The sequence below is a fragment of the Mytilus californianus genome, unplaced genomic scaffold (genome assembly GCF_021869535.1).
Source record: "Mytilus californianus isolate M0D057914Y unplaced genomic scaffold, xbMytCali1.0.p SCAF_15, whole genome shotgun sequence".
Lineage (NCBI taxonomy): Eukaryota > Metazoa > Mollusca > Bivalvia > Mytilida > Mytilidae > Mytilus > Mytilus californianus.
In genome coordinates this window covers 8,971,784-8,994,435 of record NW_026262637.1, presented here as the reverse complement: position 1 = coordinate 8,994,435, position 22,652 = coordinate 8,971,784, and the positions used below count along the sequence as shown (strand labels likewise).

At 32.4% G+C, this 22,652-nt stretch overlaps 2 protein-coding genes across 5 annotated transcripts in view; both read left to right on the top strand.

Annotated features, from left to right (window-relative positions):
- The window catches only part of LOC127725335 (protein fem-1 homolog C-like), a 236,574-nt gene that overhangs the window by 9,241 nt on the left and 204,681 nt on the right, over positions 1 to 22,652 (top strand). Inside the window, exons 1-2 of one of the 4 annotated variants that reach the window (XM_052232261.1) lie at positions 1,111 to 2,607; positions 3,859 to 5,198. The exons of 1 other annotated variant lie outside the window; for it this stretch is intronic. In XM_052232261.1, the coding sequence (XP_052088221.1) occupies positions 1,369 to 2,607; positions 3,859 to 4,296 (1,677 nt within the window). In that variant the 5' untranslated portion in view covers positions 1,111 to 1,368 and the 3' untranslated portion in view covers positions 4,297 to 5,198. Of the gene's footprint in view, positions 1 to 1,110; positions 2,608 to 3,858; positions 5,199 to 22,652 lie in introns of those variants that run through there. 2 more of the 4 variants (XM_052232262.1, XM_052232265.1) reach the window with 2 other exon arrangements.
- LOC127725338 (uncharacterized) overlaps positions 12,317 to 22,652 on the top strand; it is a 36,005-nt gene continuing 25,669 nt past the window's right edge. The window contains exon 1 of the mRNA XM_052232269.1: positions 12,317 to 12,379. Within this exon, the coding sequence (XP_052088229.1) occupies positions 12,337 to 12,379 (43 nt within the window). The 5' untranslated portion in view covers positions 12,317 to 12,336. The remainder of the gene's footprint in view (positions 12,380 to 22,652) is intronic.

Sequence of the window (22,652 nt, the reverse complement as noted above, 5' to 3'; positions counted from 1 at the left end):
TGTAATGTAAATGTGTAATATACTAAGCACTGTACTGATTTTGCCCATAATGGATCCTTTATTGGAAATAAAAATGATTTTCTTACCTCTTATACACCTCTAGGACTATGATTGGTTACATGCAACCGTGAGGAGACCGTGTATATTTCATATGGGGGTAAGTAGACGGGGCTTATTTCAATACACGGTTAGTATTGGCACAACTTTTTGGAATTTTGGGTCCTCAATGCTCTTCACTTTTGTACTTAATTGGCTTTGTAACTATTTTGATCTGAGCGTCACTGATGAGTCTTACGTAGACGAAACGCGCGTCTGGCGTATTACATTATAGTCCTGGTACCTTTGATAACTATTAGTAGTGGTGTAACGTCCCATTTTAAAAATAACACGGTGTTGAGGAAAAACCTAAAAGGGTTCAACAGACAACGAAATGATGATGAACGATTGAAATAAATTCATAAAACACATTTAAAGCTAATAAGTTGTTATTGTTGGCATTTATTATTGTATAGACCAATGGAAGTAGGTTCTTAATACTAAATATTAAGTATCGAAGACTTAATCACTTTGATTAGCCACTAGTCTAAAGACCACATGTTAAGATATTCGGTAAGATAAATTCGTTACACAGTGTGTTAGTGACCTAATACGATATATATGGGGTCAGTAAATTCCATATGGAGATTCGAGCTTCGCTCTGACCCAATAAGAAATTAACTGACCCAATGTATATCGTATTAGATCACAAGCACACTATGTAACTAATTATCTTTATGTCGGTTGGCTTTTTTGTATTATCAGAATAATAATAACAAGTTCCTGTGCGGCCATTCTGAAAACATGCAGGCCAATTTGGTATTTTATCATCAATATTTACCGGTTTTTCAGAAGTTCTAATACAAACAAACTATTGCCACCAAGGGGTGACAAAATCTGCCATGAGATTTGGTCGATGGTCGTTCGTTTAATGAAATATATGTTGGTTTTCCATCACAAATTCATTAAAGGTGTAAATATTCTAACTTTAATAACCTATTTTACTTTAGTTTATTTGACATAAATAACGTCGGGCAAGGTCAATTATATTAATATTTAGAACAGGTAGATAGATTTAAATTGTCAATATGGATCAACTGAAACGAAACTGAAAATTTCCAAAGGATATAAGGATATGTAGTCTATTATATTGAATTATTTGTTCGACGCATGATTTCAAAAAAACACTTCTCATCATCTTCAATGGTAATGGTAAAATTAGATTTTATGATTACCGAACCGATTTAAAGGTACTTTACAGACAGGGATGTAAATATCGTTAAGTGTTGATCAGCTGTTTTAACTACCGTTTCTAAGGTATATATATTAAATATGTCAGCTGAACTCAGTAATTCTGAAATAGAAAAGTATGCCAGGATTATACACACATGTATTGATGAAGATAAACCTAACAAAATCATCAGTACATTATGTATGTTGACAATAAGTCAGCGGGAATCAATAGTGACTTTCAAAATCGATGGAAGGCCTGCATTATGTTTTGCATGTATAAAGGGTAACGCAGATATTGTGAAATATTTGTTGGACGAATGTGACCCCGATGTTGAACAAAATGGGTTCTTTAAAGCACCCACCTGGGAAAATGGAATTGAAGCTCCGTCTTTATGGTGTGCGACAGGTCTTGAAAATGGGCTTTATATAATCAAACTTTTGACTGAACATGGAGCAGACGTTAATGGACTGACCAGTGTGCAGTCGACGCCATTAATATCGGCATGTGGGTCGCTAAATATGCCTATGGTTGAATATCTCGTAGAACATGGTGCAAACATCAGGAAGACTACAATACAGGGATATTCGTGTTTAATGGCAGCCGTAGCTAACACGGAACTATGTGCATATCTTATTTCTAAAGGAGCAAGTGTTAACGCTTCAAGTATGGATGGATATACGGCCTTACATCATGCTGCACACGCTAATAAGTTAGAAACCGTAAAGTTATTATGTCGGAATGGAGGATCAATGACCGCCAAAACAAACTATCAAGAAACACCCCTTAAAATCGCTGCTCTGAGAGGCAGTTCAACTATTATAAAATACTTTCTAGATACTTATACATTTTCAGTCGAAGACAAATGCTATGCATTTGATTTATTGGGTTGTTGTTTGGTAGACGATGACGTCACACGGTGTGTTTTAATGTGGGAAACAGCATTAAAGCTGCGTTTTGTTGTGACTAATAATATGACCAATACTGTAAGGAACGTGACACCGGTATGTTACTTGAATTGTGCAGTTGAAGTTATGTCAGTCGAAACTTTACGTCAACTTACTGATCCAAATGACTTTTACATGCAAGCACTACTGAAATATTCCCGGATTTATGGTGAAAATCATCCTGTAACAATCGGAAAGATCATTTTTCGCGGTGCTATGTATCTAGCTAATGGCTGTTATCAGCAATGTATGAAACTATGGAAATACGCTTACACGCTAAGATTCAAACAAGACGATCCTTTAAATGGTGATACAATCCAAAGTGCAATAAGTTTAGTTGACATGATTTGTGAAATGGAGATAAAATGGGGTAACAAGAATACGAAAGAACGGGTAATCTTTATGAATGGATACAGTTTTAGAAATATAAACCAATACATTTATTGCTTCAGTTAAAATATAAAAATTTGATGTGGTATGATTGCCAATGAGACAACTCTTCAACAAGAAACAAATGACATAAAAATTAACAACTATAGGTCATCGTACAGCTTTCAACAATGAGTAAAACCCATATCGCATAGTCAGCTATAAAAGGCCCCGAAATGACAAATGTACTTGCTTCAGTTAAAACACTGTTTTAAAAATGTTTAGATTTTTTCGCTAATATGTCTTTCGCTCCAGGCTATCAACAATGAACAAAACGTATACCGTATACTAAGCTGTTAAAGACATGAAATTGACAATGAGGATCCATTGAGAAGAAAACTTAACGACAAATGAGATGATTCCAACAATACAATTGGATACTTTCTAATTCTATGTAGCAAAAGTCCAGCAGCGCTTGCATATGGAGTATATATCTTCCAATTGATACGATATTCCAAGGCTTGCATTTCCTTTCATGATTTCCTTGATAGAGGGTTGCTTTTAAAGCTATTAAACCAAGGATTCCCAGCAGTGAAGTTGAAGTCGTTCCTTCGAGACGCTATCACGACCTTTATTGAATATCTGTTTGACGACGGATATGTTCCAATTGTAGTCCACAATCCCGTGCTCATTTCCTTGAATGTGACCTGCCGAATTAGACTCATCACCAAGTTTGTACTTACATCTGCAACACGACAGGTGCCACATGTGGAGCAGAATCTGCTTACCTTTAATGAGCACCTGAGATCACCCCTGCTTTTGTGGGGTTTGTGTTGCTTAGTCTTAAGTATTATATGTTGTCTTTTGTAGACTCTTTTGTAGACTCTTTTTTGTGTTTTAGTCGTTTTTAGTTTTTTGCTAGTTGTCAGTTGATTTTCGACTCATGAGTCTGAATATACCTTTGGTTTCTTCTGCCTCTCTTTTAAGATGCTAGATGCGAATCAATCACAAGAGAAAACTAACGAACAGATTGGTGGTTACAATATTTAATGAAAAACAACAACATTACCAACAGGGAAAACTGTATAACAGGCTCTTGTCTGGGACAGGTATACAAAGAACGTGGCTCGGTTAGACATGTTTGTGAGTGCTCAACATATTCCCTGACTTGATTAAGTTGTGTAACTATACAACAATAAAACAAACTGAAAATCATTTAAAAGGGTAGTCTTTCATTTTTATGGTTTTTATTGATTAGCCTTTTTATCATTTCAGGTGCAGATGACCGATGTATTGGATGTCTTCAAGACGATTGTTCGTCAGATTGAGGGAGGTAAAAGTGTTCTCACCATACGTCCATTAAGCATTATTGAACAAGGACATTTGCAGTGCCTAATGAAGTTAACACTACATTTAATTCGACTTTTTCAGTTTATAGGTGGTAGCGTGACTGAGCGTGTAGACTTTATAGAACAAGTTGCGTACTTGGTTCAGATTGATCCAAGGGGAATAAATAATCAGACATTATTACACTTAGCAGTAGATCCCAATATAACCAAAGTAGGAGATGTTTCTCTGATGAAATTTCCATCAGTTTATGTGGTTGATATACTATTGGTCTGTGGTGCAAATACTAATACCCGTAGCGACGACGGATATGATCCACTGAGAAAAAGCATTAAATTTTCTGACCTGCCTTCTAAAAAGATTTAAAACTAGATGGAAAGCATCTGGTTTAAAACAATAATAACAGCAAAATGTTTTAAAGACAGTTTAATGATTTGACAGTTCCAATGCCTTTTATAGCTTTCTATGTGGTATGAGTTTTGCTCATTGTTCAAGGCCATGCGGTAACATATTCTCTAATAACTACTTACATCCACGTCCTTTGTTGGTTAGTAGATTTGTTGATCAATTCTGTATAGGTTTATCAAACATGTGAAATAGGATGTTTTGTTAAAAGAAAATGCATTCAAAGCTTGTATATTTAGCTGTTAATTTCACATGCCACATTCGTTTTTATGTGATAGACAAATTCTAAAAAAGGAAGCGCTCTTTGTGTAAAAATAATCTTTGTAAACGACAGACATAACTTGAGTTATTTTTATGTGTAGAATTAAATGGAACTGGTACATTGTATAAAGTACGAAATATTCAATAAAAATCTAGATTTTTGAATAAATTTGAAATAAATGCACTTTTCTGCTGCTCACTACCATTGTTATGATGTTATACCTGTCTTAATGTAGCTAGGGTGTCTAAATGCCCGACAATACACTTTTCTTAAACTTCTGTAAAAGACTTCTGGCACAATTTAATCTTAAATTTCAAAACAAAAAATGGGGGTCCTGGACCTTGAATTTTCTTTAGAATACATTGAAATTTACGAAATTACCGTAATATTTTATATGGATTATAAAGGGAAAACTTTTTTTTACCTTTATACTTGTTATACTTTTAAACCTAACCCTCAATAAATGATTCCATAAACTTAAAGAAAATTAATGCCCGGGGAGAGCTACAAAAAGGAGTAACGAGTTCTATAAACAAAGAGGCGATATTGATAAATTGGTGGATTCTTGTTTTTATCGTGTCAAAATAAATATTCCGAAAATGTATCATTGAATGTTTGGTTTAATTTCCTCCAATCTCAAAGGTATATCTCCGTGAATTGAACATGCTTAGAATATGTGTCCCTGAACATTACACAATCAACATACATCAATTAGTCGATCTTTTTCCTGTTGTTGGGAAAGAATGAATACCTACACAATAAGTTTAAAAAACGTTTCCTTCTCATCACAAACTTAACTCCTCTAAAACTACACGTCTTATTGGTTTTGAAAGCAGGCAACGTGGTATAAATCAAATCAGTTAAAATAAAATTCAAATGTCTTTATTTCTAATTAAAGGACCCATATAGAGCATATAAATTCATACAAATCACAAAATTCATACAATATCCAAACAAACAACACATACAATCTAACATACATACTGATGGTTAATAATTAAAAATGATTAAGAACAAATATGGAAACATGATTAAAAACATATATACATGATGGGAGAGAGCCAGTACAAAGAGGGATAACTCCATTTGTTTAACTTAACTTTTATCTCTTTTTTTTTCTTGTCTGATCTGGAAAATTTTATTTAGATACAGACTAAAAACTGTATTAAAATCTAAATCTTCATTTGTCATGATCCAGATAAAGAGATTTTCTAAATTTATGTTTCTCAGATTTGGAAACTTTTGAAATAAATTTTGTAAGAATTCTAATCTTGGTGAGCTATATAGAGGGCACTCTAAAACAAAATACAGTTCGTTTTCTATCAAGTTAAGTGAACAGTGTTGTATACATCGAACAAGATTTCGTGAATTAAATACACTAATTCGTAAAAGGTGTGCTATATATAACTTGATTTTAAAAGGAATTTTATGAAAAATCTAAATACACTTAACGACATTATTTTTTTTTATAGTTTAGTCCTTAAATTTCAAGTTTTAGGTGTTTCTGATGTATATTGAATGATACTTGGTAAACTATTTTTAAACCACAAAAGTATTTTGCAACATGACCGGAAGGGATGCTCAAAAAAAGACATCCGATCCACCATAAACGATTTAGGGCAAATACTAAATGTCTTATTTTTTTCTTATTTCATTGTTTGTAAAAAAATATAGTAAAATGTTCCTAAGTGCGATGTGTTTGTAAAAATACGTCCGCAAATAATTAACGTTAACAAAACAAACATTACAAAGAATCATCAAAATCGGACTTCATCCACTGATGTGTCGTAAAAGTATGTAAGATGATAAAACTGTGGTTTATTTGTTTGGAGGTAAAGCTATTAGTTTTAGTATCAGGAAGAAAGGATTTGACAAAATTGCACTATGACAGGTATAGCGTCGGTAACGTTAGAATCCAACAGTTCAGCCACGTAACGGAATCTTATATTGAAGGAACATTACAAATTTGGATGTGCAATAACCGAATAATGTTTAATAATGAAAACAGATAAACAAGAGATATTTGACAAACTCTTTAAGTAAAATCTAAAATAATTTTTGATTAAAACTGAACATTGCATTCAAGAAATTAAAGAACAAATTGTGAAATCTTATTTTTTTGTCCAGACCTTATTTTGTTTTTTGTTCATAAGGATACTGGGCTTATCAACGACCGGGTAAACTTAAGGATAGAAAGGCAGATGTTCCGTCTTTCCTCTCTGGTGTCGATCTTAACAACATGTATGAATGTCTGCTAACAGGAAAACAGAAGATAAACTTTAAAAAGTAAATGAAAGGGATAATTACCCCGGTGTACACTACTGGACAACGGTTTGTATTCATGTGTCTACCAACTGGCAATGGTGGTATTCCTGTGTCTACTGCGGGTCAGTGGTTCAATTTAGGTGTCTACTGCTAGATATAGATAGTCAATGGATGTGCCCCGGGTGTACACCATTCTTGAATGGTTCGCTCAAGTGAATGTTACCAATCATTTACCGGGTTGATTTCTAATTATCTTAACTTCTCGATCCGCAATAATAAATCTACATGTCATTTTTTTGAAAGATTTAACATCACATTTAACCGGTTCATATTTAAGGTATACGTCCACCCATAAAACTGTTTCCTTCATCAATACGGGTGTTATCTTTCCTTGCAAATTGTGCACATATGGTATTTGCAGTAATGAAAAATAGCTTGGAGTTCTTCAGTTTTTGCAAACATTTAAGGCCTTTTATGCCATTAATATCGTTGAGAATATGTAGATTAAAAAATGGATAACTATTACCAGAAATTACATCAACATTGAATAACATTAAAAAGAAGAGCATCATACTAGGAAAGATTACGTATTTTATTTTGGTCTTTTATCATCTGCTTTCACGTTATTTTATTTGACATATAATACGTCGGGCATGGTCAATTATTGTGATATTTAGAGCAGGTAGATATAAATTTAGAATAGATAATAGATTTAAATTGTCAATATCTATCAACTGACACGGAACTGAAAATTACCAAAGGATATATAGTCTAAAATACTGAATTATTTGTTCGACGCATGATTTCATAAACACTTTTAATCGGTTGTAATGGTTATGGTGAAATAAGATTTTATGATTATTGATACATGTACGAGTTAAAGGTACTTTACAGACAGGGACGTACATATCGCTTAGTGCTGATCAGCTGTTTTAATTATCGTTTCTAAAGGTATATGTTTAAGTGAAAAAATATGTCAGCTAAACATAGTAATTCTGAAATTGAAAAGTATGCAAGGATTATACACAAATGTATTGATGAAAATAAACCTTACAAAATCATCACAACATTATGTATGTTGACAATAAGTCAGCGGAAATCAATAGTGACTTTTGAAATCGACGGAAAGCCTGCATTATATTTTGCATGTTTAACGGGTAGCACGGATATTGTGAAATATTTCTTGGAAGAATACGACTCTGACGTTGAACAGAAAGGGTTATTTAAAATCCATAGTTTGGAAAACGATATTGAAGCTCCACCTTTATGGTGCGATACGGGTCTTGAAAATGGGCTTGATATAATAAAACTTCTGATTGAACATGGTGCAGACTTTAACGGGCCTACCAGTGCACATTCGACGCCATTAATATCGGCCTGTGGATTACTAAATATACCTATAGTCGAATTTCTCGTAGAGCATGATGCAGACATCAGGAAGATTACAGAAAAGGGATATTCGTGTTTGATGGCAACCATAGCTAGCACGGAACTATGCGCATATCTTATTTCTTAAGGAGCAAGTGTTAACACTTCAAGTATTGATGGATATACGGCCTTACATTACGCTGCACACGCTATTAAGTTAGAAACCGTTATGTTATTATGTCGGAGGTTTGATGACCGCCAAAACAAACTATTAAGAAACATCCCTTAAAATCACTGCTATTAGAGGCAGTTCGTCTGTTATGAAGTACTTTCTAGATACTTATGAATTTCCAGTGGAAGAAAAATGCGATGCATTTGATTTATTGGGTTGGTAGACGATGACGTCACACGATGTGTTTTAATGTGGGAAACAGCATTAAAGCTGCGTTTTGAAGTGGCTAATAGCCTGACCGATCCGGTAATGAACGTGACACCGATATCTTACTCTCAGCATGCAGTTGAAATTACTTTTATAGATTCTTTACGTCAACTCACTGACCCAAATGACCTTTACATGCAGGCACTGTTAAAATATTTCCGAATTTATGGCGGGAATCATCCTGTAACAATTGTACAAATCGTTTTCCGTGGTACTTTGTATGGCGATAATGAATGCTTTCAGCGATGTGTGGAACTTTGGAAATACGCATACACGCTGAGATATAAAGAAGACGATCCTTTAAACGACGACAGTATCAAATGTGCAATAAGTTTAGTTGACATTTTTTTGTGAAATGCAAACTAAATGGATACACATGAAAATTAAGGAACAGGTAAATTATTTAGTTATTTCAAAAATCCAGGAACAGAATGGGAATGAAGCTAATAGAAATCGCATGATAAATGTAGATGTGAGTGAAGGTGCGTCGACGGTATAACACATTTGTTAGGATGTTTCCTGCAGAAATTCGAAAAAAAACAGTTTCATATATATGAGGTCTTTTTTAATAGACAATATATTACAAATCAAAATTGAGGAAAAAGAAAATAAAATTGAGAATGAAAATGGGGAATATGTCAAAGAGACAACAACCCGACCAAAGTGCAGATAACAGATTATATTGAGAGGAATATCTCAATTCATTTCTGTATTCTTTAATTCATTAGGCAATTGTCTAATTGAAAAAAACAAATAATCTGGTATTAAAATATGCACACAGTCGCAAGCTTTGGTAGCGAAAAAAGAATGCTAGTGATCTTAAAAATGAAGACAATGATTCTACAAAACACTTTGTAATGGTGTAGTGATGATTTCGATGACTTCCTAATAAACACCACGAGAGAATCTTTTTTAAGTGAACACCCCGACTCATAATTTTTTAAAGAAAGCTTAAACTTTCATATCTTATCAAATAAAATAGTTATGTAAACGAAATAGGATTCGGAAGAGGGAGACTTTTAAGAAAGTATACAAATTAACAGGAAAAATAAAATCATAGAATTTGTCATACATGTGTAGAAGCAATTTATGAGTCGTTCATATGTGTCTTTATTCTAAAAAAAAAAGAATCTAAAAATAAAGAAGATTTTGTTAATTATGTTTTTTTGTTTTATATTTTGTCAGATTACTGTCTTTTTGCGCATTCCCTACATACACTACTATCCTATTTTTCTTTTTCACTGTTATGAATGTAAATTCTCACTCAAATTCGGATTATTTAGTTGAAGAATATCATCGATATATATATAGATATCTGAAAAAGTTTTCAAGGGATTTTAATTTTAATTTTTTAACAATAAGGAGTTGTGGTATGGTTTTCAACGAGACTACAATCAACCAAAGAAAAAAATTTCAAGTCACAAAACGGCTATCAACAATGAGTAGAACAAAAACAAAATATCTAGCTATAGTTGTCTTTTGTGTTTTTTGTAGTTTGTCTTTCGTCTTTTTTTTTGTTATTGCCATGGCATTGTCAGTCTGTTTTCAACTTATGAGTTTGAATATCCCTTTTGTATCTATCGCATCTCTTTTATGATAGACCTCTTGATGCCAGATGTGAAACAACAATTATGGCAGACAGTAACCAACAACAAAAACTGGATTATAGGATCATATCTTTGGACATGCACACAAAGACGGTTACTTTGTTAAACTTGTTTATGGGTGCTCAACTTAGGCCTATTGTGTAACAGTACAGCAATACAATTTATTAACTGTAGAAATGTGAAAGGGCTATATTCTGTTTTATCTTAAATTTTATAAATAGTTTTTTAACATTTCAGGTTAAGATGACCGATGTTTTTGATGTATTCAAGTTGATTGTTAGCCAGATTGATGGTGGTAAAAGTATATGCACCATACGCCCAATAGGTATAATTGAACAAGCGAATATTCAGTTTTTAATGAAGTTATCATTGCATATAATCCGACTTTTCCAGTTTCTAGGTGGAAGCGTGAATGATCGATTAGACTTTCAAGAACAAGTTAAATACTTGGTTCAACTTGATCCAAGGGGAACAACTAATCAGACATTATTACACTTAGCAGTAGATCCCAATATATCCAAAGTAGGCGATATTTCTTTGATTAAATTTCCAGCAGTTTATGTTGTTGATATACTGTTGGTCTGTGGAGCTAATGTTGAAGTGTTTTAATTAGTCTCTCTTGACGCCTAGATTGACTTGGATATTAAAAATTACTAGCGATAAAAACTTGGAAATAGGGCGGTTGCAGAACAGTATGTACTGATTTTTCTAGAGCACATGGAATAAATCATAGTTTTATCAGAGTTCATTTTGTGATGTTGGAACTTGGTTGATTAAAAAAAATATTGCCCTGTGTAAATAATGGTGTATGGAAGCACGTCACGAAGTTTTTAAAAACCAGAAATTAGTTTCAGTTTTTAAAAAACAAAATGCACAAGTTGAAAAACATTTCATTGCTGATACCTTAATCGTTGTAGTTGATGATAAATACCACTTTTATGGACGGTAAAATAAAATCAAATGATAGAAAGAGGTTTTTTTTTATACTTGTTCAAATTGTAGATAAGTAAGATAATACAATTTGCAATACAATATATTTGAGCATACGATTTAAGTATGCGGGCTGAGTATTTATTAACCCTAACCATTTCTATATATTTTACGTTTTCAAACTGTTTGTGATTTTGTTGACATACAACAAGAAAGTGCAGTATGATTGCAAATGACCAAAGAACAAGGATGTACCAACTAAAAGATATCGTTCGACCTTCAACAATTAGCAAAACCCATCCGTTTGAAGGCCCGGGATAACAGAATGTGAAACAATTCAGAAGTCAGAAAAATAACCGCCTGATTTGTTTTTTAAACAATTAAATCATCTTTATTGCACTAAATGCTGTTTAACAATTTACAGCCTGATTTAACTCATTACACATTTAGCGAAAACAATTTTGTCAGGTTGGAACCATGAACAAACTTTGGAAAGGCACAAACAAAACGTGGCGACTTTAACATGTATGTGAGTGTTCAACCCTCAGTCCCCTATGTTAGAGGTGTAACGGCACAATCAAACAACGTAACTTTAAAAAGGACACTGACCAATCAGACCGGTACTAAGTACATACTTAAACAACTAACAAAAGACAAAAGTCGGAGAATTCTCGTGGTTACTGAAAGCTGGTTGAAATCCCAATACCATCCATAAATCAACAATGTTTTCCAAGACTAAAAAGAACATTTTTTAAACAAATATATGTTATTTCCACGCAAACCAAATGACCTGCGTGTATTGTCACACAAGAATAACAGTTATAGTGATAACCATGATAGTAAATATAATTGTATGTATGCAGGTACAACACACACATCATAATAAAAGAAACGTAACAAAAGAAAATTTTAGAAAAGAAATGATTAACTTGTTGTAAAACAGCTTCTCGAGTGTTCCCTTTTAAACTACAATTCTAGTAGATTTTATATACTTGACATTTTCTTACAAAAGTCGTCGTATGTTTAAATACAAAAGTCAGTTGTTTGAAAAGACTTGTTCAAGCATTAAGTTGTTTAAACCACATGATGTTTAAATTGTTAAGTACTTCCTTGTAGACATTGACAGGAAAATGCTTGTCTTGGTGATAAAATGGATTCTGCTTATCGTAAAAGGTATGAAGTAAATTCATTTGTATTCTGCTATAAACACAGACATATGTATTTATATTCATAGAGGTATTTATGCTATTTCTGCAACGACTACAAATTTCCTCTTACACTGTCACAATACTATATATACATTGTATACATCGAGCTGCATGTCATGATGACAATGAAAGTCATTAAAAACTCGTTTACACAAAATATACACTAGAAAGTACATTATTAAATAAGAACCGTTCGTAATTGCAAAATGTGCATTACCTGAACACACCTCCTGGATAGTAAGGATTCTTTAAAATCGAGGTTATGTTACGTGGACCTTGCCATCCAACAGTTAACACCCTCATGGAAAAGGTGTCAGTTTAGCTCTCTGGAATTTAAAAATATGAATCAATTTTCAAAAGCAGCAAAATTATTTTTACGATGTGATTTGAAAATGTCCTTAATTTTTAACGTAAATTGTTAAAAAAATGGGGGATTTAATGTTCTGTTGTCAAACAGTCTACTAGGTTTATCGTCAATGCGCTCAGGAATATTGACTAAGGTGTAGTATATTCCATCGTAAAAATTATGTTGAACTAATTGTTGAATTGTAGTGCACTGTCTATTTATTAAGTGTAAAGAAATACTCATAAATACCTTTAATTGTGTACGCCCGACGTGCAAGCGGACAATACTGAACCCGATGTAGCAATCATCTGCTGTCAAGATGAATATTATCATTAAGAAGACCAGTCTGACCTACTATTATACATGTTCGAAAGCTAATCTATGCAGACATCTTTCATCTATGCCTATGACGACAGCTGAACTTTTGAAAAGGGGGTTATAAAGTGTAGAAAAAAACCCAATTTATTTTTAAATGATCTTTTAACTTCTTGACCACCATTTTGTTCAGTAGAACGGAATTAGCCGATCCTAAAAATGTACTTTGTGAAAAGGGAAAAGAAAAGGTAGAGGGGGATTTAGGGGGGCAGGGTGCCCGCCCCCTTTTAGTGGGAAAAATTTGGTTGATCATTTAGAGAATCACTGAATCATGGCTAAGCGGGCCCACTCTTATGGCAGTCAGTGACCTCCCCCCACCCCCACTTATGAAAATTTCTGGACCCGCCACTGAAAGGGGAACTTATTACAGAAACAGGAAAGTGTAAAGCATTTTATGATGTTCCACATGTGTTAAAGCACTTCAAATCAGTCATTATTGGATAGATTGAGGTGAAAATGGTTGAATTCAGGTCCATGTGAAATATTTGTGTTTAGGTAATTTCAAACTGAAACAAAATTGTTCCGAGCGCTCTTTTTTTACTGAAATCCATTCAGCAGAAAAATAAACAACATCTTTATAAATAATTCTGTCGCAAAATGTTGCTTTTGAGTGAAAATATAAGTACATATACATATTGCAATGTAAAACGACGTTAATTTCCGGTCATTTCCTGTTTCACTAATACAACAACAAAATATAGCTAAACACCAACTTATATTTCACTGAAAAGATCTATTAAATACTGAAAGATAAAATTCAAAGTAGTGAGAAACTAAGGTTCAAACTCTCTCATACATTAGCTGTGGCGAATAATGGGAATTAAAAGATGATTAGAAATATAAAGAACTGTGTGGTATTCATCAACGAGTAATCGACTGTAAAACGCAATAAAGCAAAATAAAAAATAAAAAAATAAAAACAGATATCTTCCGCAAGTCAACACCTGTTTAACTGCTGAAAGTGTATATTCCATCTATACAATATGTGAATTATTTTAGACGAAGTTCCTGACTTTGAAAAGAAGCAATATATCATGCAGCTGCTTTACAACTTTTTTTTTTAGGAACACACCCCTTCGTTTCATTAGCTCACTTAGTCCAAAAGGTAATGTGAGCTATTGCCATTACTTGTGTTTTTGTCCCCACTAGACAACCAACATGCCCTCCATAGCTAAAAAATAGGATGCAAAACAAGAAATTGTCTAATATCCTGAACACTCCGATAGCGAAAATCTCACAGAGACAAAACAAAAAAGCCCAGAATGATAATATCTACAAAACAACTATATGAAAATATCAAATTACTTTTGTATCGACCGATAACAGAAAAGCAAGCAATACAAATGAGTTGCATTATCAAACTGTTTTTTGGCTGTTTGATGAAGTTTTTGTCCTTGATGGTACCTTATCTTTAAAAATATAAACATATTGTCTCTGTGTGATTTATAATGGATAGAGTAGAAACAATTGTGGGAGACCTTCAAATTATTTCACTGGTCATTAATATTGTGATGACTGCTTAGTGATGGCTATTTGATTTAAGGAAGGTGGGACTTTTTTTCCATTTAAACATATTTTATTTGTTATTACATATAACAAAAAGGATCAGACACAAGTTATCACAACTTTAATAGTCCTCTCCTTAAGATAATAAGTTAAAATATATAAATACTAATACACACAACAACAACATTAGATAATTATAAATTTGTACAATAGTTATAGAAAAAAGAAAGTTCACAATTTCCCAAAATAAATAAACAACAGTCCTACGTCAAAAAGCTTATTTCCTCATCGACATACTTTATAGATATAAGAAGATGTGGTATCAGTACCAATGAAACAACTCTCCATCAAAGTCACAATTTGAAAAATTAAACCATTATCGGTCAAAGTACGGCCTTCAACACGGAGCCTTGGCTCACACCAAACAGCAAGCTATAAAGGGCCCCCAAAGTGACTAGTGTAAAACCATTCAAACAGGAAAACCAAAACTATATCAGTTGAAAAAAGAAAGAAAAATATCTTTCTGTAGATCAAAATGTTCACTTTTTCCAAAGAAAATGCAAGACTTGAAATTTTTTAATTAAGGATGTATTTTGACTAAGAGTTAAATTTTCGTTTCCATTTAGTAAAGTACCAAGATCTAAAGACGGGACAAAAAGTCTAGAAGCTGAATTCTGATTTGTGCATAAAACGGACATTTAAAGAAAAAATGAAATCTGTCTTCAGTCAAACTGCCGCACAGACAGCTTTGGTAATTTATTATATTTAATCTAAAAAGGTCATAATTTAGAACATGAAGGTCTAAGTTTTGGTAATATTATATTTGCCTTACGTTCTCCAACATAATAGTGTTTTGGGTCTTTGGATTGATGTGATTTCTTTCGTATTGGGAATACTTTAAAAAAATTGGAGATGGAATTTCTAATTACGTTATCGATTTCATTCCATTGCCTTATAGTATAGGGAAAATATGACTTTTTTGTAAGTTCTAATCTACAAAATGGTACTATGAAGTCAGTGTTGTTTCGAAGATTATATTCAAAAATAGTTGATACTGGAGGTGGTTTTAGTGTTCGTAAATAATTCGCTTGTTAGTTTTTCCAACAGTTCAGTATTTGCAACACCTCAATTATCCCATACTTCGCAACAATACTCAAATAGTGGTCTTATATAAGTTTAATAAAGTTTTTCCAGATTTGAACGAGTGAGCTTATATTTTAGTTTACGTAATACGCCTAGATGTTTTGATAGATTTTTTGAAATTTTTAAAACATGATCGTTCCATTTGAAACTGTCACTTTAAGTTATACACACGTGTTAGTGATTAGGTACTATCGGAATTTCTTGGTTGTCTAGTCGAATCGAAAGGTCTGTTTGTGAAATATATAATTTCTGTCTTTTTTTGGATTAAAAGACATTAACCAGGTTTTTGACCAGTAATTAAGTTGAGTTAGATCATTTGACATATGTTCCTTTATTAAGGCTGGATTTCTACTAGAATACCGAAAAGAGGTATCATCCACAAACAATCAACCGAGCGACGTTAAATTTTCGCTAATATCATTTATGTATATCAAAAATAAAAGGGGCCCTAAATGGCATCCTGAGGAACACCTGCAGAGACTTTACCCACAGAAGACGTGCTGTTTTTATTGACAACCTTCAGCTTTCGATTTTCCAAATAGATGGAAAACCATTTTAATAAATTACTAATTATTCCATGGGTTTTTAATTTGAGTAGCAAACGCCGATTTGATTGAATATTGTAGAATATCTGTATCATAGACGGCCATTGATGTGTTTCAGTTAATGTAGCTGCTATGTCGTTTTATTTCCTCGAATGTGTTTTGTATGATGCATGCACTGTTGTTTATCTATTTGACTTTTTCCTTTGGCAATGGTATTGTCCTTTTCTTCGACTTCCGATTATTGATTCCCCCTTGATATTTTTTCTCCCCTCTTTCAAAAGGTAACAACTCCTTCAGGCAAGGTTGAACGTACACAAATTTTGCTTTGTCGAAAGTTCTTTTTTTGTGCAATACCAACATGTTCATACAATGTAAAATGACATAATTGTCAATAGATAAAACATCAAACTTAATTATGTCACTTGCTTTACCTTAAGACCTTACCAAGTTTACAAACAATCGGTACATGTAAATTCTCTTACCCTATTTCACCACAGAATTTGAAGCATTAAAATGAAAAAACAGTTTTTGTACATAAATCAGGCCGTTAGTTTTCCTGTTTTACATTTGTTATTTTAGGGGCCTTTTATAGCTGACTATGCGGTTTTGGTTTTACTCATTGTTGAAAGCCGTACGTTGACCTATTATAGTTGTTAATTTCCGTGTCATTTGGTCTCTTGTGGAATATTGTCTCATTGGCAATCATACCACATCTTCTTATTTTTATATTTACTGCAGGGTTTGTTACTCGTGCTGTGTGGATTCAGTAGAATGTGTCCCCCGTGCCTGTAGTGTATGCCCTTATACTTTACAGTTTATTTGCTTGTGAGAGAGCTGTCTACATATTCCATTATATCAATTTTCTATTTCTTTTATTGTATTTCATCCCTGCCCCCTTCTATGATTTTACTAAGAATTTTTATATCATTCTGTATTTGCCTTGTATTAGTTCAGGGGACACAGTTATAGTCATACAAATAGAGTCCCTGGTGAGGACAGTGTATAACGTGCGCACATTTTGTTCTTACACCTTCCTAAATTTATTTCTTTATATTTCATGCATAAAATAATAAGTATAGGAGTGAAATTACATGTATTAACATTATTATTATAGTAATTTTTACATGTAGGTAAAGTAGTGATCTGATCCAGTTTGAAAAGGTAAAAAATTAGTATGTCTAGATCTGAGCTGACAAACTGTATTATACACCCCCTTTACATAAAATTGTCATTATTTTGAGTGACAGCCTGTAGACTTTTCTATAATTTTGATATAATTTGTCCCAATAGTAATACACTACACTGTAAACATCTTTTTTGGATATATATAGAGCAGGTGCGGGTTTTTTTTAATTTGCGTTTTCTGTCTTAAACAAATAGTTACACACTACTATGGCAAGCCGTTCTCGTCAAAACTATGTTTAAACCATTTTTCGAAAAATATACACACTGAGAATTAAATAAAAACACACTGAGATTACAAAAAATGATAACCACACACTGAGAATTAAAAAATTCACAGTGAGATTTCAAAAAGACACAACTGAAAAACGCACACTTAGAATTTGAAATAACACACACTGAGAATTAAAAATTACACACTGAGATTTGTGCGCACTTTTTATGCGCACATATCTAATTAGCATACTTAATCTGAATTACATACCCACTTACTCTCATTACAAAATATTACAAAGTGGTGAAAAACTTTATTAAAATTATAAGAAAACATTGGAACAATCTGCAAAAAGACAAACAATGCAGTGAAATTTTTACCCAAGTGCCTATTATAGAATATAAACGTAACAAAAATATAAAAGATTACCTTGCAAAATCAGGGTAACAGTTGAAAGACTTTTGAAAAGGGACCCATGCTTAAACAGTTTTAAGCAAAAAATCCCGATACACTGTTAGTAATAATCTGAATTATAGGCAACAAACTTATGAATATGAGTTAGCAAAAAACGATGTTAATTCTTGAAATTTATTACGAATGTTGGTTTGAAGGAACCGCATTTCATTATAATGACGAGAAATCAGGAGACCAAGATATCAATCTGTTGAATTATTCATCTCATGAATATTCATTAGTAATGTGCATATTAATCTCAGTGTGTAATTAACAATTCTAAGTGTGTGTTTTTCAATTTATTTCATCCCAGTGTGTGTTTTTAAAATCTCAGTGTGTAATTTTAAATTCTCAGTGTGTGTTTTTCATTTTTTTTTAATCTCAGTGTGTAATTTCGATTTCTCAGGGTGTTGTATATATATATTTTAGGTTTGTAATTCTCAGTGTGTAATTTTTTTTCGAAAAAAAGGGTTTAAACATAATTTCGAAGAGAAAGGCTTGCCATACACTACGTTATAACTGTTTTCTCGGACCAGTGTTTGTTATATGTCTATCTTGTTTTACTAACGTCATTCTGTCGGGCTGTTCAATATAGTTTTTATAAGAATTCTTCGACTGCTTTATAAATTGTTTATATATTCCGTTACTGTAATCCTTATTCAATGTTATGCCTCATTTAATTTTCTCATTACCCTTAAAAAATCATGATTTTACGAAATGGCAAGACAATAAAATACACCACTCCTTCAAGGATATCCACGTGCTCAAATAACCGCATTCCAAATAGAATATTAGAATATTTTTATTTACCAAATTAGGGCCCCAGGAGGGCATATAGCATACAAACAATATTATTATAAACAATAACATATGCAATACACAGACAATAGATATGTAACCTGTGTTATAAAAACAATAAAATAGAATAATATACTACAGAAAATACTCAACAAAATAGTAGCAATGTATTATTATTCAATGAATACTATGTTGACATTGACTCAAGTGCACCCGGTAAGTGTATTTTCGCTTTGAAAGACAAACAAGAAGCATTAGTTACTGTAGTTTGTGCGGAGAAATCTCAATATAAAAAAAAAACACAAAAAAAAAAAAAAAAAAACAATTTAAGCACTTGCACATTTGACTATGAGGTATACTGCAAATAACAAGTTAGTATATTTAATAAAGGATATTTAATATGACTTATCTGCAAAAAGCACCAAGAGTCGGTGCTTAAAGGGAAGTCCCTACTTGTACTTAATGCAGATGAGTCAAACTCCTAAATTATTTAAAATATATTTTAAAAGCATATTTTTAAGATTATAGATTCTGTGTCCAGCCAGCAAAGATCATCAAGGGACGATGCCATAGAATTTGAAATTCTTCTTATGATCTGTGCAGGCTTAACAGGGTATCCAAATTCATATTAAAGAGTTATATTGAAATAAGTTATTGCAGATTATGTTGTCCTTCAATTCTTAGTATCTTCTATATATTTATAAAATGCAAATAGTACATTGGGATCCATATTATTCATTATCCAAAGTAATTTGTTATTAATATTTAAATTTGGAAAGTTTGGACATGATTTTAATATATTTTGCATCAATTCCTCTCTTTTTAATAAATGAGTGTCACATTTAAATAAAAAATGAACTTCATCCTCAACCTCACCTGAGGTGCACCTGAGACAAATTCGGTTTTGTCGAAGAGTACCCTGGTATCTACCAGATTCAATTTGCAATTTGTGAGCAGATATTCTTAATCTAGTTATACATTTCCTTTGCTCAAAATGTCGCATTATTGACAAATAATTTTAAAAACCGAAGTTGCACTTGAATGTTACATAAGTTCGTAGTTTACCATCTTTATGTATATCTAGCTGTTTTTTCCACAATGTAGTATAGTATCCCTTAACAATCTGACCACAGTGTAATTTAAATGTTGAATATTTTTCAGGAATATGCTTTTCTATGCCTGACATTTTTTCCCTTAAAATATTAATTGATCCATACCAAGAGGGCTTCTTTGTTTCAAATAGCTTTTTAGAACAATTATATGCAGCTTTTAACAAGGGAAATGATGAGCCAATATTTTCTAAACGATGCCAATATCCTAAAACATGTTTGACTATATCATAGTGCAGTGGAAAACGGCATAATTCAGACAAAACTGCAAAGTTTGTACTTTTTCTATTAACACCTAAAATATATTTGCAGAATTTTAATATGAAGTTTTTCACAAAGTATCCTAGAGTAAATTGTATCCACCGATATGTTTTCTTTTTTTAAACGTGCAGTAAAGGGATTAAAATATCCCCAAATTTCACACCCATATAAAAGTATAGGCTTTATTGTATGGTCAAAAACATGAATTGCATTTTTAACAGTAGGATTATGCACTAAAAAATCATTACATAATTTGAAGTACGCTTTTAAGGCTCTTTGGTATAAATCATTCTGAGCATATGAAAAAGAACATGATGCATTAAATTGGATACCCAAATATTTATAATTAGATACACACTCCAGCTCATCTTTGTTGAAAATAAATTTCTGAGAGATATGTCTGCCCGCCTTGTTGAATATCAACACTTTAGTTTTCTTAGTATTTATATTTATGCACCAATCATTGCAAAAATCATGAAGTTTATTTAATTTCTCTTGTAGTCCTTCTGCTGAGTTAGATGAAATTACAATGTCATCAGCATAATTGGATCTCTGGTTTGTGTAAAATAATCTGGAAGGCTATTTATAAATATTTTAAACAAGTTAGGACTCAAGTTATCTCCTTGTTTAACACCAAGCGTGGTTTGAAAGAATTCAGTTATTCTATCATGTATTTTTATACAAGATCTAGTTTCAAGATACATATTCTTAATAACGCTATAAAACCTTGAACTAATCCCAATCTCTAACAGCTTAATTCTAATTCCGGTATGTATTACTTTATCAAAAGCTTTATGAAAATCAACAAAGCAAGCAAAAACTCTCCCATCCTTAGTATTACAGTATTTATCAAAAATACATTTTAAAACAAACATATGGTCAGATGTTCTTGCCTTTCTAGTGAAACCTATTTGGCAATCATTAATTACATTATTTTCTTCTAAAAAACTATCCAACCTTATATTAAGTATACTGTTAAAAAGCTTACCAATTGCATTAGTGATGGTTAGTCCTCTATAATTATTTGGGTCAGTGATGTCTCCTGACTTATGTAATACTGTGATATAACCTTCGGTCCAATTTCTTGGGTATAAACCATGAGACAGACATGAATTAAATATTTTCGAAAGAGACGATAGTAAAACATTTTGACTGTGTTTAATCATATTATTTGAAATGTTATCCAAGCCTGGTGATTTGTTACAATGTAGTTTAGAAATGGCAAAAGAAATTTCTTTCTCTGTTATGAGTTTATCAAGATTATTAAAACAAACATTTTTTTCAAGATTATCTAGCTTTTTTTCCAACTTAGCCACTCTTTCTTTGAGTATAAATTCAATCACTGTCAATCGAAATTCCCTTTCTTAATTCAGCACTTTTTACAATTGTATCTAAGGTGGCAATGCCGCTGCAGACAGATTATCACATAAATACCCACAAATATTCCCGTGCAAAACCAGAAAATGACTAACCTGCTCTAGATTATTTTCTAATAATACTGTAAGGTCAAGCTTCTTTGCTTTCCTTTTCCTGTAACATAACATGAAAAACTCAAAGCCTCATTTATCTGGTTACTTGAACAAAGCCAAAGTGTGGCATCAATATGTAGGACAAACAGGACGGGAATTTTTTAGACGAACACAGGAACATATATACCGCTTCTGAAAAGCAAAGAAATTCAAAAGTATGATTTACCAACATTTAGGTAAACACAATCACAATATTTAATTTATAAGATTCCAACCACTCGAAACGATCCAGAAACAACAAGGGCGATCTCATAAACAATTTGAAAATTCCCGTAAAATTATCCTTTCTTGGATTAAACGACTGCAGATAGCGTATCCACTGGGTCTAAATGACAATATAATGGGACAAAGGAACATATTTAAAACGTCTTTTATTGATATCATGAATATTGTTGACAAAAGACAACGTAATCATAGGACTCATGGCAAACGTATCAATCGAAATCAACGAATTAAACATCGTTTAAATTATACACTTGATGATCTCCTAACTATATTTAAAAACAATGGTAGGCATCAATTATTATTTAAACTGGGTCAAATACCAATTAGTAAATTACATGATATTCTCAAGGAGTGTGACACAATCTCGTTCTTCAGCCCACTTTATGAATATTCAGCTTTTTGTCACCATAGGCTGTTCCCTCGTATCGATAGACCTGAAGACCGTAAACGGCATTTTCTGAAAATTAAATATATTAACAGAGGTATTGATTTGATCAACTTATCGAGTATATTTAATGACTTTACCATTCAAAACTTTATACCTACATATTT